The sequence below is a fragment of the Sciurus vulgaris genome, assembly GCF_902686455.1.
Source record: "Sciurus vulgaris genome assembly, chromosome: 7".
NCBI lineage: Eukaryota > Metazoa > Chordata > Mammalia > Rodentia > Sciuridae > Sciurus > Sciurus vulgaris.
Window position 1 is genome coordinate 67,665,692 of NC_136467.1, and position 14,173 is coordinate 67,679,864.

At 33.8% G+C, this 14,173-nt stretch overlaps 1 protein-coding gene across 2 annotated transcripts in view; it reads right to left on the reverse strand.

Moving 5' to 3' along the window:
• Positions 1 to 6,019: 6,019 nt before the first annotated feature.
• FHL5 (four and a half LIM domains 5) overlaps positions 6,020 to 14,173 on the reverse strand; it is a 37,517-nt gene continuing 29,363 nt past the window's right edge. For both annotated transcript variants that reach the window (XM_079148664.1, XM_079148665.1), the window contains 2 exons: positions 10,418 to 10,604; positions 6,020 to 6,253 (listed from right to left, as the gene is read on the reverse strand). In XM_079148664.1, the coding sequence (XP_079004790.1) occupies positions 6,090 to 6,253; positions 10,418 to 10,604 (351 nt within the window). In that variant the 3' untranslated portion in view covers positions 6,020 to 6,089. The remainder of the gene's footprint in view (positions 6,254 to 10,417; positions 10,605 to 14,173) is intronic.

Below are 14,173 nucleotides of genomic sequence, written 5' to 3' on the forward strand. Positions count from 1 at the left end.
GTTTCTACCAGTTTTTTTTCCGTTCTGGCTATACATAGAATAATACAATATTTGACCTTTTATCTGGCTTAATTTCACTTAGCATAGTATTTTCAAAGTTCATTCACATCATTGCACATAGTGACACTTGATTCCTTTCCACGTGTGAATAATATTGCATTGCATGGATATACCAAAGTTTATCCATTAATCAGTTCAACACTTGAGTTCTTCCAGTGTTTGATTATTAAAATGCTGCCATGAAGATTTGTGTGGGCACACATTTTCATTTCTTTAGGGTAGATACCTAGTAGAATTGCTGGGTTTTATGGTAGTTTTGTATTTAGCTTTTGAGAAACTGCTAAACGGTTTCCACAGTGGCTATACAATTTTATATTCCTGCCTGCAAAATATGAGGATTCTCGTTTTCTATATATTCTCAACAGTACTAGTTAGTGTCTTCCTATTGTATACTTACATCCCCATCTGTGTGAAATGCTATCTCATTGTGGTTTTAATTTGTGTTTCTCTAATGACTAATTTTCATGTGCTTGGGACTTGAATTCTAAAAGCTCTATTTGGATAATTAAGATGAGAAATATAGAAAGGTAGTGAAATTTATTGAAAGGATAACAAAGTTGTTAGCTATCTACCTGACATGGAATTGCAGATGTCCAAAATGCAGCAAGAAATTTTGGGTCAGAACTCAGAATATATATTTGGGACTCAATTTTAAAGAAGAGGCATCAAAATCATGAAACTAGATGTTTACTAAAACAGGAAATATGGAGCAAGAAGCTTGAGAACGTTGAAAGATAGCTGTTTTTAACAAACTGGTGGAGGATGTATCAGAGAGGGAGGCAGAGATTTAGGAGACGGAAGAGAATTCTGTACTGTGGGTATCATTGGATGAAAGGTTTTGAAAAAACAAGGGGAGGCCAACAAGAGCAATACTTTGCCGTAGTTCGAAAGTTGAATAAGAAGGTCATTGAATTTGGTGACTACATATCCATTGGGGGTACCTGACAGAGTAATTTCTATTTAAACAAGGAGACAGATGCTAAATTATAGCTGTCAAGTTCAGATTTTCATTAAAAAATTCTTGTCAATATCTTTTGCTTCCTATGAATGTCATGTACTTTTGGAAAAATTTTTACTGTATAAGTAAAAAAGTTTTTAAATTTCAATTTAATTTTCTGTTTTTTTCTTCAGGAATGCTAATTTTTTATCATCACTTTTTTTTCCCCCTCAATTTCTTCTCTATCCCTACTCCTTCACTTATTCTGAGAACATGAGTTAGATCAATCAGGTGAGAAAACCATCAGTGATGCTACAGAGTTAACTTAGAGATAGGCTGTCATTCAAATAGAGTAAAACTGTAGGATTCAGTGTGTGGACTTCCATAAATACCAAACTTGAGTTTATTCTTGTGTGTGGTGGGAATAGTACTTGTGTCACTGAGTCATTGAATGAATGTCTGTTGAGCTCATTAATGTTCCTTACTCAGAAAACCCTTTATGGACATCCACTCCATTAGTTTATTACCCTTCATGGGAAAATATTTGACTGAAATACTCTGCTCCTCTGTGACACAGAACATAATTCTATCCAAGTGAGCTGTTCCCTTTCTCAACCACAGATATCTCCTTCCTGTCTTTACAAATATGTGCAGACCCTGTTATTTCTTTTATGGACTCAAACTATGAGTATGAATGTGTTGTTCATTTTCCCTCCTATTTGATTTCCAATATTAGAAATAACCCCTAGCACACCATTTTCAACAGGATTGTCCTAAAGCTATTCGGTCAGGAAAATTCAGAATAGTTTATAATTCTGATAGTTTCTGTAATTCCTTCTCCATGATGTGTTCTTGGGATCTAAGAAGCCACGTGATGACCAAGTGGAGGGACTCACTTCTACATTCTCTTGAGTTGAATGGCTCAAATGAAGTCTCTTAATACCTTTTCTCTTGGTTTTCTTTTGGAGAAAGACTAGATGATGCTTATAGTGTAGATTAGATGAAGTTCATAAAGGCTTATGTTGCAGACAAAAATTTTACTTTACATGGAAAAGGGCTTAAAAAAGATAAGGGCCAAGAATTTTAACAATTCCTCAAACAGAAGAAATTAGTAAAGATTATCTGAGTCAAAGTGGGAAGATTCAACCAAAGTGAAGTATTTCCTATAGCATATTGTCAGAGTCACAGATATAATGATTATGAACAAAATATTTTTTACTTACAGTATTTGTAGCTTGATCATTGTAAGAAAGAGCACAGATATGGTTCTCCTAGTTTAATTGGGAGGCATTATGTTTGAATCAGATTTAAATTATATTATTTTTCTAGCAATCCCCTGAGATGATATCTTGATGTGATTAATTTAGATGTGGTAAAAGTAGATGGGACAAGAAGATAATGTTCCCTACGTGATAAAAGTAAAAAAAAAAAAAATCAAATGTTTTTTTTTGGATCTATTCTATTTATCGCACAGTTAAATGTAAAAAGTGAATCTCTAAAGCAATTGAAAATATACATGTGAAAGGAAAACTTATTTAGCATATGAAAAACAATTTGTAAAACAAACAAAAAGCTGTATTATTAGAGTAATAAACATATATTTGCATTATTATTTATAATAATAATTATAATTATTTTAAAATTTTTCATTAGAAAGTAATTGATGTGCTCAGTCAAATGTATCCAAGTCATGCTGCAAAAATAATTTTCATATTTAAAATTTAAATTACTATTAACATAATAGATTAAAAAGTACTTCTTCCTCCTAAATAAAAAAATGGTATTACTAATATCAAACATGCTTTTCATTTGTGGCATTAAATTTTGCAGTGATTTTAATTAAGGTCAGTTGTGATCAATGTTATGCATTTTTTACAATGATTGGTCCTCTTTCACTGCAATGTACAATGACTTTTTTTTTTTTTAATTATAAAGACTAAGTTTTTAACCTGTGATGTGGCACAATAGCATTTCACTTAATGAATGGTGCTAATCGGTCCTAGTATAACATTTTTTATGATTTTGTCAATTAAAAATTGAACCTCTGGGAATCCTGCCCATAATCATTGAAACCACAGTCCTCTTTTACTTTTCTCTTTGTCATCTTTAGTCCCCAACACGACATACAATATTTTGATTTGTTGACTTGTATACACAACAAATCAACAAATGCAGCTCGAAGCCTGCGTTATCTTGTGCATCTTTTCTCTTTTCATTTTTGTTGTCACTAACCATATGAATAAATGTACTTCTGCAGCAAGAAGCCTAAGCCTTGGAACCCTGCTCCCTTTGGTTCCCATAAAAACTGTCATGATCCTTTTTTACCCCCACGTGAGAACAGTTGGCAACTTTCTATGCCCTGTTACATGTACACTTTTTATCCTAAGAATTAATATTCTTCCTTCCTCTGACCCTTTCTTCTTTAGCAATCTCATTTCTTCCTGCTCTGGCACTCCCTGCTCTGCTACTTCCAAGCCATTCAATTCTTATTAGCACATTCGACTTGCTAACTACTTCCCTGCCTGAGCAAAAATCACCCTGAGTCATGGGAAGGTCCACTGATTTCAGAGGCAGCCTTTTCCATTTTTGGATCAGTCAATTAACATAGTTTTTCTCTTTATTGTATAAATCAAATAAGTTAGGTATATGATTTCAGTTATTTTTGTGAGGATATCAGTCTAATGAGGTCTTCTTTCCTAGTTGTGTTGCAGATGTGTATTATTGTCTATAGTGGTGCTTTGTCTAAACTGTAAGGAAGGAACTCTGCATCTGATACGTCCATATTTCCATGCATGGATCCACAAAATAGGTCTACTTTGGGGCAGAGCATATGTATAAACACATGTTCAATGACTAAGCCTCCTTCTAAATATGAACTATTTATAATGAAAATACACATACAAACTATAGTTATCTAAGAATGATAAAACATTCTCTATATAGGAAGTGATTTTGTAAATTTTAATTGTAGAGATTAAATGCAAGCCTGATCATATGTATACTCAACCCCACACACAGAAAAATTACTAAATATTACTAATTGTTTAACAAAAAAAGCATTGTGTTGTAAGTTTGTCTACAATTGCTTAATAGAAAAATTGTTACATCTGTTGTATGTCTATATTTTGAATGGTTTACTTTTCTGCAGATGTGTTTCATTATTATTTTTTAATGAAGTAATTGGCAAATATAGTTCTATACCTGTAATTTCATATAATATAGGAAAATATGAGTACTTTGGTTGGCCATTTTACAATGTGAGTATGAGAAAACACCTCATATTTTACCTCAATTGTAGTTTTAAATACTCTATAGAGCCTGGGTCTATTGTTAGTATCTCTAAATTGTTAGCATCTTTAAATATCCCTGCATTAGAAACTATTTTAAAAATTGTTTTAATAACAATTTTAATCAAATTTTCTGTGATGTTATTGTAATCATTGTAATCAGTCATAACCTATATTTCACTCAAAACATTTCATGCTGTGCAGTAACCTGAAAGTAGACATATAAATATATCTAGGTGGGTCTCTTTACCTGACCTCCCTCCACCCTACTAGAGCTGCAGAGTAACTGACAGTGGAGTGCAGAGGCTGTTTTCCATTTGTCCCAAATAATGTGATAAAAATATCACCTGGAGACACTTAGGCAGTGTCACTATCAGTTAACATCTGATACAAAGACAAACATATGGTGAGAGACTTTTCACTAAAGCTTCCTTTTCACAAAGAATTACTTCCTCTGTGGTCTAATAAATACTGACTTGTTTGTAGAGTGGTTGCTTAGTTAGGTGTGCAGCTCCTGGTCATGTAGCAGATTTATGCTCTGAGGACAAGGTGGGAGGCACAGGTAGGGAGGAGGGGTAGGAAGGGATAATCGATAGCCAATGTGACTCTACTATGGTTCTTTGCAGGTCTTGAATCATCAGTGAATTATTCTTTTCCAGTCCTTATTTTAACTAGCTTTCTTTAATGCCCACTTTTATGTGTGTCCATTATCATCTATGCAATTTTAGAAAGTAAAATGCACCAGGCTCAGAGCTAATTATGCGTTCTATTATGCCTTCAGATATCTGGATAAAAGTCATGCTGTAACACTAAAATCACTTCCCTAAAATTCATTTCCACTATTGATGACTTAATGATATATTTACTTTAGAGATTTGCCTTGGGGCAATGATGATCCTTGTTAGTTTCACTTGAAAGAATAAACTTGTACTTCATGGAATCCGTAAGCATTTAGGAAAATCATCGTGGGCTTTGAAAATACAATTAATGCAGAGTGTGTTGAAATTCATGCTTTGGCTAGTCCTAAGTAGAAGTGATCCCCTTGATACCAATGCAAAATATGAGAGCCCTAACATACACAGTTCTCAATTCCATTACTTAAACCTGGGTAATAACAGATTGAGGAAGTTGTAGAAGACGTGTGTGTATGATGGCAGACTGCAGCTGTGTTTCTCAACTACAAAATCAGTACACATGAGCAATAAAAGAATGATTTAAAAACTACTCCCTTGCATAATAAATATGCACTGATAAAAAAGAGCTTTCAATAAAAGAGAAAGAAAAATAAAAATGACATAATTTTTAAGTAAAATGATCACTAATCAATTTTTGTTTATAAACCTTATACTACCAGTTAATCTGTCATATTATATATAACTCACTAGCTAGAAATGCAAACATTAGCCTAATGTATACCTCTCAATTTGATCTCTTTGATGTGTTACTATGTAGTTTTGAAAACCACTGTTCCTCTGTAATAATATTCACAACTTGTAGGTTCAGATCATATACTCCATTATGAGGAGATATTTTCCCATGTTTCTAACAGCAGAGAGCAGTATTTTGCAAGGAGACGTGATTTTGTGATTTAACAAATATTCATTTGTGAGACTGCATTTTTGTGCCCTTAAAATAGTTTGATCCCAATGTGTGTGAAAACTTTTTTGCTATAAACCCCACATTAACAATTTTCTAAAATCTAAGTTAAACAAAACAAAACAAAACAAAACACTACTGCAACTGAGTTCTGGATTTAGTGAGAACAAAGACAAAATGGGTTTCAGGTGGGGAAAGACCGTCTCCTCCTACATGTCAGTGTCCATCCCAGAGCCACATTTTCGGCAGAAGATTTCCATGCTCTGGGTCAGGAAGCCCTCACCCACCAAGGAGATGGAGCACTTCCCACAATTAAAGCACTCGCTGTGCCACTGACGGTCTTGAAAGCAGATAAACTTGGCCCCTCTGAGACCTGAAAAGAAATTGGAGAAAAAGAGAAATACATTCTTTCAACGAGTAGATGAAGTGTTCAATCAGGTGCTCTTCTGGGCCCTGGGGGTAGAGCAGTGAGCAAGATGATGTAGAGGCGTTACTCCAAGAAGAATGCTGCTCCATGGTCGACAGAAGTCAGTAGCATCTGTCTACATGAGTAGCATGTTCTTGGGGAGAATTGTCTAAAACAGGTAAGGATGTACAGTTTCACGCAGTGGAAAGGCAGTACAGGTTTCGAAGTCAAAGATAACTAAAAATGAATATTTTCCCCTTTCTTTCTGTGTGACCCAGTTTTCTTAACTGTTCAAAGATCAAATGATGTAAATGTACACTTTCTAGCCTGGTGTCTGGTTTAGCATTTTAATGACGTTTAGTTCTCTTCTCTTCCCCCATTTTTCCATCCTTAGTTTCATTTAGAGTAAGTCCTATGGTCATACTGTGATCTGGGACACTATTTCCAGAAAGCCCAAATAGAAGGTTATTTCTAGATTATCACACAGATGTCTTAATGGAACATCTTATTATCTTGCCCAGAGACAGTTTCAGCTTAGAGCTGCAAAGATCTATGAATCTGATTGCTCCTGCCACTGTGGTCACTATCAAAAGAATTTCTTTCTTTCTTTTCCTTTCCTTCCCTTTTTTTCTTTCCTTTCCCCTTCCTTTTCCCTTCTTTTCTTTCTCTCCCTCCTCCCTCCCTTTTCTTCCTTTCCTTTTTTATTTTTTTTTTTTCAGTACAAGGGACCAAACCCAAACACATGCTAGTCAGGTGATCTATCACACTCCCAGTCCTTAGAGATTAATTCCCAAGAAGTGTCTCATTAGCCTCTACCATTTTAACTTTGGACTCAGTTTAGCCATAGTGTTTTTTAAAAGCTAGTAGAATTTGAGTCCATAGTTGACACTCTGGTCTTTCTCCCTAATATGATTCCAGGCTGCAGTTCAAGAAATTGAGAAGTTATAGAGGAGAAAAGACCTAAAAGTTGGGAAATAGTGGGGATGCCTGAGACTTGTGTTTATTTATTTGACAAGTTTTCTCAAAATGATCTTAGTGTTATGAACTTCTTGTAATTTGCTTATCACATGAACTAAAGATGAAATCATTCATGTACTGATTCACATAAAATTTCTAAATACTCCATTTGGGATGGTGAAACAAAAAGGATGAATAATCAGATAAACTGTCTATGAATATGATAATGAAGTTTTGTTTCCATCCTAAAAAAACATAGTTGATGTCTTTATATAGAGTTTAGTAGTTCATAAAGAAATTTATGTCAAATTCCTACTTAATTCCCTATCAAATTCCTTGACTAAATTTATACCTTGCCTATCCATGATTGCTAGTTTCTAATAAGTCAGTATATAACAATTAATTCCCTCAAAGTTACTTGAAACATTAATAAGCTGTTTGGGTCATGTTCTATGTATACATAAATCATCTCTATTCATAAAACTATTAAATTTCTAGCACTTTGGTTCTTATGAGTTTTCCTTGATTTTACTAGTAAGTGGTAAATGTAAAAGTAATTCTAAAATTTTACAAAGAAGAAAAAATCAAAGCATCTGGCAGTGTCCAAATTTGGAACACCTATGTTTGCTCCTTTAGGTCATGAAGGTCATTTGTAGTAAGAAAGTCAACCCAGAAACTGGTCTCTTTAACTAATTTTAATTTAATCACTTGTAGAAAACATAACCAAGAACATTAGCAACTCTCTCTGAGGAAGCTACAATATTTGAAACTCCTCTTCCTCTAAATGAACAGAAATGGAAGAACTTATTCCTGTAAATTGAAATTATGTATCCCATGATCAAGAATATGGATTCTTAAGGTGACATAATGTTTACATGAAAGCTCAAATTTCTGAAGATAAATATATGGCAGTATCAGGCATATTAGTATTTTAATTTAAATAGCTATTGTAGTTTGTGGGTTTGGGTTTTTTGTTTTTGTTTTTGACTCTGGGAATTGAACCCAAGGCCTACTTGCATGCTAGGCAAGCACTTTACCACTGAGCTACATTCACAGCCCCAAATAGCTATGGTATATTAATTCAAGATAGCTCCAATCTTAAAGAATCTTTACGTCCAAGCCTATATATATTAAACAATCAGATCAAAAAAATACTAAAGGTGACATGGAGGTTTTTGCAAGCATTTCAGTCTCTGGTGTTTCAATCACAGAACTGAAAGAAAATTATCATTGGAGGTTCCCTTTATTATGTATCAAATACGTACTACCACATTTGGGTTACTGTTGGGTATGATCTATGGTTCTTGAACATCCCTGTGTTTGTGAGAAAACTAATGTTTTTCTATCTGACTTTAAAAAACTGGTCTCAGTGATTGTTCTAGAACAATTCATCAGAAAATCACTTAGACACATATCTGTGATGAATGAGAATTGAAACTCATCAGGTTCTGAGTTGTGGAGGTTCTCTGAAATATTAGCTATTAGAGTGCCCAGAGAAATGTGCAACTCATTTTAAATTATTTAACTTCTCCACTTCCTTTTTGGAGTTCTTTTTTTCTAGTTTGTTTCAAGAAATGTTTGGAATAAATTACGATGGCAGATATTACTGAGGAGATTTTGGAGCTCAAGATACTTATGCATATCTGGAAGTCCCATTTTTAAACCAAGTGGTGGAGATGTGTCTTATTCTCTTGGTTGTAAGAACTGCCAGATGTGTAGAAGGCAGGAGAGCAGAGTGGTTAGGAGCACATGCTTTGAGGCCCAATAGTCTGGGATTGTTAATGCACGTCCTTGCAAGGATCAAGGAGGTAATGTGACAGACACAGGGTGTGAGGAACAGAGAAGGCACACCCCACACAAAATGGCAGCCACTCAGCTCCATGTGACTTTGAGTCTGCTTTAAGAATGTGAAGGCAGACTTACCTGTGGTAAGGTCTTTATTTGCTTATAGTCACAGAGATAGATTTTACATTCATTTTACCCCCAAAATATGTCCAAACATAACAAAACCTATCTGCTAGTCAGATGAAGCCTATGGCTAGTGTGAGAATCTGAAAAAAATTTGGGCCCCTAGGTAGACAAACAGGACTGTAATTTATGTAGGTGACTTGCCCTTGGCTTTACAAGTGGGTGGAAGCCTGCAAGGTGGGGTTTGCGTGAAACTCTTTTCCTTCATTGGAAGATACATGCAGTCAACTTTTGTTATATTTATTTGAAAATGGACAAGGAGGAAGAAAGGGATAGCACAATCTTTAATTCTCTTGTTATATAATCTGAACTAGAAAAATGAAATATGGTCTAAGAATACTAAAAATGGAGAGCAGAATATAGTTGTCACATTATTAAGTGACAATAAATTGCTTCAAAGAATAGTTGCTGGTTTCTCAAGTATCTTGCTGGCTTTAGTTCTTTTACTATAGAATTAGCATTTTAGAGATGGCTCTGAGGAAAATACAATGCATTTTTTTAAACCTTGAAAACCTATTTAACATGGATCAATTTACCTTAGATGTCATTTTTCAAATCATATCTCATGTATTTTTTCTTGAGTAGAAAGCAATATTGTTTTTTTTCATCTATTCATAATTTAAAACTTGTTGCAAGTGAATGGAGAGAAAAGAGTAATGTATTTGTTTGAAGCATGTTAAAGTGAAGTTGAATTCATTCCTAACCTATGCTTTCCTAACCATTACAGCTTCAGATATTTTATAGAATAGTTGCACTTAATTAAAAACTTCTGTATCTTAAGTCTGCTTGGCCCTTGTTTGGAATAAAGCAGAATTCTGATTTATTATATTCCCTCCTCCCACTCAAATTCTTAATGAGACTCAAATCAGGCCTCTTCATTTAAAGTATTCTATGACCTCATATCTCATCCTCTTTCTCTCCTCCTTTGAACTATGACTTTACTTAAAATCTGGACCATTAGGGTAGTGTTTAATTTCTTTTGAAGATCATGTTTACCCGAATTATACTCTGTCCTTTCCTTGAGGGGTCCATGTAATATTTAAATTTATAAATGGGAACTGAACTTGCATTTGCCTTAAAAGGAAAGGAAATACAAGTAAAATGAAAGATTTACCTTTTTTTTACTTGTATCCTAAATTAACTAGGTAACATTTTATGTGGTTACAACTGTCTTATGGTGGTATTGTGGTGAACTGAAGAACTTACCAGTAATGGGTTTGGTACATGCTGCACACTTTTTGGCATAAAGATGGTTGTAACAGTCCATGCAGAATGGATAATCATCTTTGGACATAAATTCTTCTTCACAAAGCTCTTTCCTACAGCCACTACACAGAAAACACTCTTTATGCCATTGCTGGTCATGAAACATTATCCCACCTGAAGATATCACCTGCCAAAGAAATGCAAAAAGGGCAATGAGTGTAGTAGCCATTGCATGTTAGACCTTTTCATGACTTCATTCTGTGTCCATAACTGGTACTCTAACCCCTTGCATTAGGTTGTTATTTTCCTTAAAACTTCTGTGATTTTTTTGAATCAATATGCAAAATCAAAGGTTACAGGGATTAAATAGAACTGGTAAAAAAATGAAGATTATTCTAATTTTTCTCTACCAATGGATCCGAAAAATGGCATGGCTTTTTTGAACTCAGGAAGATGAAAAAGAAATAGATGTTTGATTCACCTCATATTCCTTAGAGTTTTCTTAGATTTGCCATCAGAGCTAAGATAGTTTTATACTATGTTCTCATATCAATATCTAACTTGCAAAGATGTTAGGAAAAATATCTACTTTATCCTGAAAGCTTTGTACTAGGTTCAAGAATATCTGACAGTGGAAATCCTGGATGAAATTGATAAATATCATCATTTGTTATTAATGACTTACATTTCTTAATTGTTTTGGGATCCTCAGTACCATTCTAAGAGGTGACCTCTTTGAATATTCTCAATATCTCTGTATGGTAGAGACTATCATCTTTACCCCTTTACAGATGAACGAGTACCAAGAATTGGAGTCACTAAATTACTTTTCCTGGAGGTAGCAGTCAAACCCCACAACCTGTGTACATAACCAGTAATACCATTCACAGTTGAGGTTATTTTGCGTGGGCAAGCAATTGGTAAGTCCTTGTGGAATGAATGAATACCAAAAGAAAACCAAACCATTGGAAAGCAATTCTAATATTGAGTCTAGCACAAGTAGGGTGTTGTAGTGTGTGAGTTTTCAGTTTCAGGATTCAAATAATGGCACTGAGTGTATATTGAGTTTAAAGTTATGATAGGGTTTGATCAAAGATATTTATTAGTCTCCATAAGATAATATAGTTTTCCTTAACCAATTCTATCCATGGATTCTACTTTTGAAAAAGTTGAAATATATTTACCAGAATCAGATGGATAAATATCAGGCAACTCTTCTTGTGTAGCTATTTTAAAGTCATATCATCTTTTAAATTTGTGACTATTGAACTCCTAGAATTGCTGAAGAAATTGGAATATATTCCTGTATAGGTTTTATAAAAACTGAAACAATGTGATATCAGAGATGGTCTATAATCTTTGTATTAAAACTAACTAATATTGAAGATAAAGAGCTTAAGTCATTTTATTGTTAACAAACTCAAGTGTTTGCCTATCATGTAGGCTTTTAAAATATTCTAAAAATATTTTCAAACTGAAAATAAATATCTTAGAAATTAAAGATACTTGACATAAAAGTTGTTTTTCCTAAAGGAAAGAAGTCTACTATTCTGAATAAGTAAATGGGAAGTATAATGGTGTGTGCAAAGTAAAGCAATTTAAAATGCCCCCTACTGACTTCAAATGCCTTACCGCAGGCACAGCAGAAATCACGATTCCTTTGATTTGTTTGGTCAAATGATTAGCAGGCAATGCTTAAAAGATTTAAAACTTGAAAAATGTATTCAAAGCAAAATAAAACTTGATATATGCACCAGGGTCTATTTAATTAGGGAGAAGAACTCTGGAACATTAAAAATCGTTTGCTTGTGATTACATTCCTTTTGAAGAGGGAGGTGAACTAAGATGAAGACTAATATCTAAGCTTGGTTTTGGCCACTGACTGATTCCATGATTTATAATAAGTTTCTTCTCTGGAGAAGTGGAGGCGATGATGATTTTTCACTTAGTAGATGCCTAGGGAAGAGTTTAACTCTGTTTGAACTCTGAGAAATTTGAAATCAAAGAAGTACTTGTAGTTTGAGGTCAGTTGCTCTCTAGAGGAAAATAAATTTAGTGTAACAAAATAAAATCTGTTGAAAAAGTTTAAGGGCCTAGTTGTCAAGTAGTTTTTTCTTTCTAAAAAACATGTGGTCTTTGGTTTGGGTTGAAAAAAATTGCTTTTCTTTAGCTTTGATCAAAAACATTTATATCCAGCTTTCCTTATGGAACTTGTGGTTTTAAAAATTGAATAGAAAATAATATGGCATGTCATGATCCATTTACTATCCAATATAAACATATCACAAATTTTTGATGACTTTGAATCCCATCCTAAATATAGTCACTGCTGCCTATAACTTGGGAGGCATCAATGCTTCATCCCAAACAGTACTCATCCCTAAAGTATTACAGAAGTTCCCATGTTGAATCTTTATAGCAGTATTGAAAGAATGTTCACACTGTGTCTAGTAAATTTTAAGATAATTCTCACAACTTCCATTAATATTTTAGTCTGTCTTTAAGAAATGAAATGTAAATTGGTCACTTAAAATGGTTAATTTAACCTACTGATTTTATTTCTATCATCTATTTTTAAATTTATGTCACTGACTCTGGTAATTCAATGAAATCATAGGATGACCACTGCTTGAAACCTCATTTCCTGCTAATGTTTCTTCAGGTATTAGATGACTTCATGTAATGTTACTATCCATTGTAATTCTCAGTCATCATTATAGTGTAATTTAGTAATTATAACTTAGGAGAGTGTATTTATTTAAATATAAATGTAGTACTGGTATTGTTAATCTATGTAGAAAATTACTGTGTGTGTGTTCTTATGTATAATGAGACCCAGCTAATCAGATGCAAATATACAAACGGTCTTAAGAGATCTGCCAAAGTAGCCTATGGATTAAAAATATTTAGGAACCAGTATACCTATCCAATATTCTTCCATGATTCAGCTTTCTCATCATAATTTATAGTGCCTTTCTAAACTTGTGATGCCTCACAGGTCAAGACTTTCTTTGAGAATATCAATATATAATTATGAAATACAGACAGGTTTCATCAAGATTATAGATGTCACTTTCCACATAAAAGCAGAGAGAATAAAGAAGAACTGGACAAAGTTTGCTTCCGAAAAATGAGTTCAACTTTTTTTTTCTTATTGGAAAATATATACTTTGCATGAGAAACCAACCCCCTGCATGCAGCACTGAAACTGGAAGGAAAGAACTTGCAGCTCTTGATTTTGGTGGTGTTTTCATCTTTATTGAATTTTCCTCAAGTTCTCAGCAAATCTACTCTTTGAAAAATGCCAAAGCTTCAAGCCAAGAAGACATTTGCATCTCACAATGTGAGGAGTTAAGAACCTGTTGAATTTGGTTCTTTAGTCACTTTGTGAGGCAAGTTCATATTTCCCTGAAACAGTTAACACTGAAAGGATCAAAAATTATTTTCTAAGAATTTTGTATTCAGAGAGAAATGTACTCTCTCTCAGAATACATGAACTCGTTTATAGAAGCAGTGAATGGAACTTGAATGTCAAATCACTTGAACCACTAGAAAATTAAATTCATGTTCTGGATGGAATTTTATAGCTGATAAAAATAGGTGGTCATCCTCACTGTGACAGAGAGTGGTTTTGTGCATGTTGGAATTCAGAACTAATATGAATGTGTTAGACAGATATGACAGTATCAGTTCATTCCAAATATATCATGCAGAAAAAAAAGCAATGATTCAGAAGCTTCCACAAGTTTCATCCTC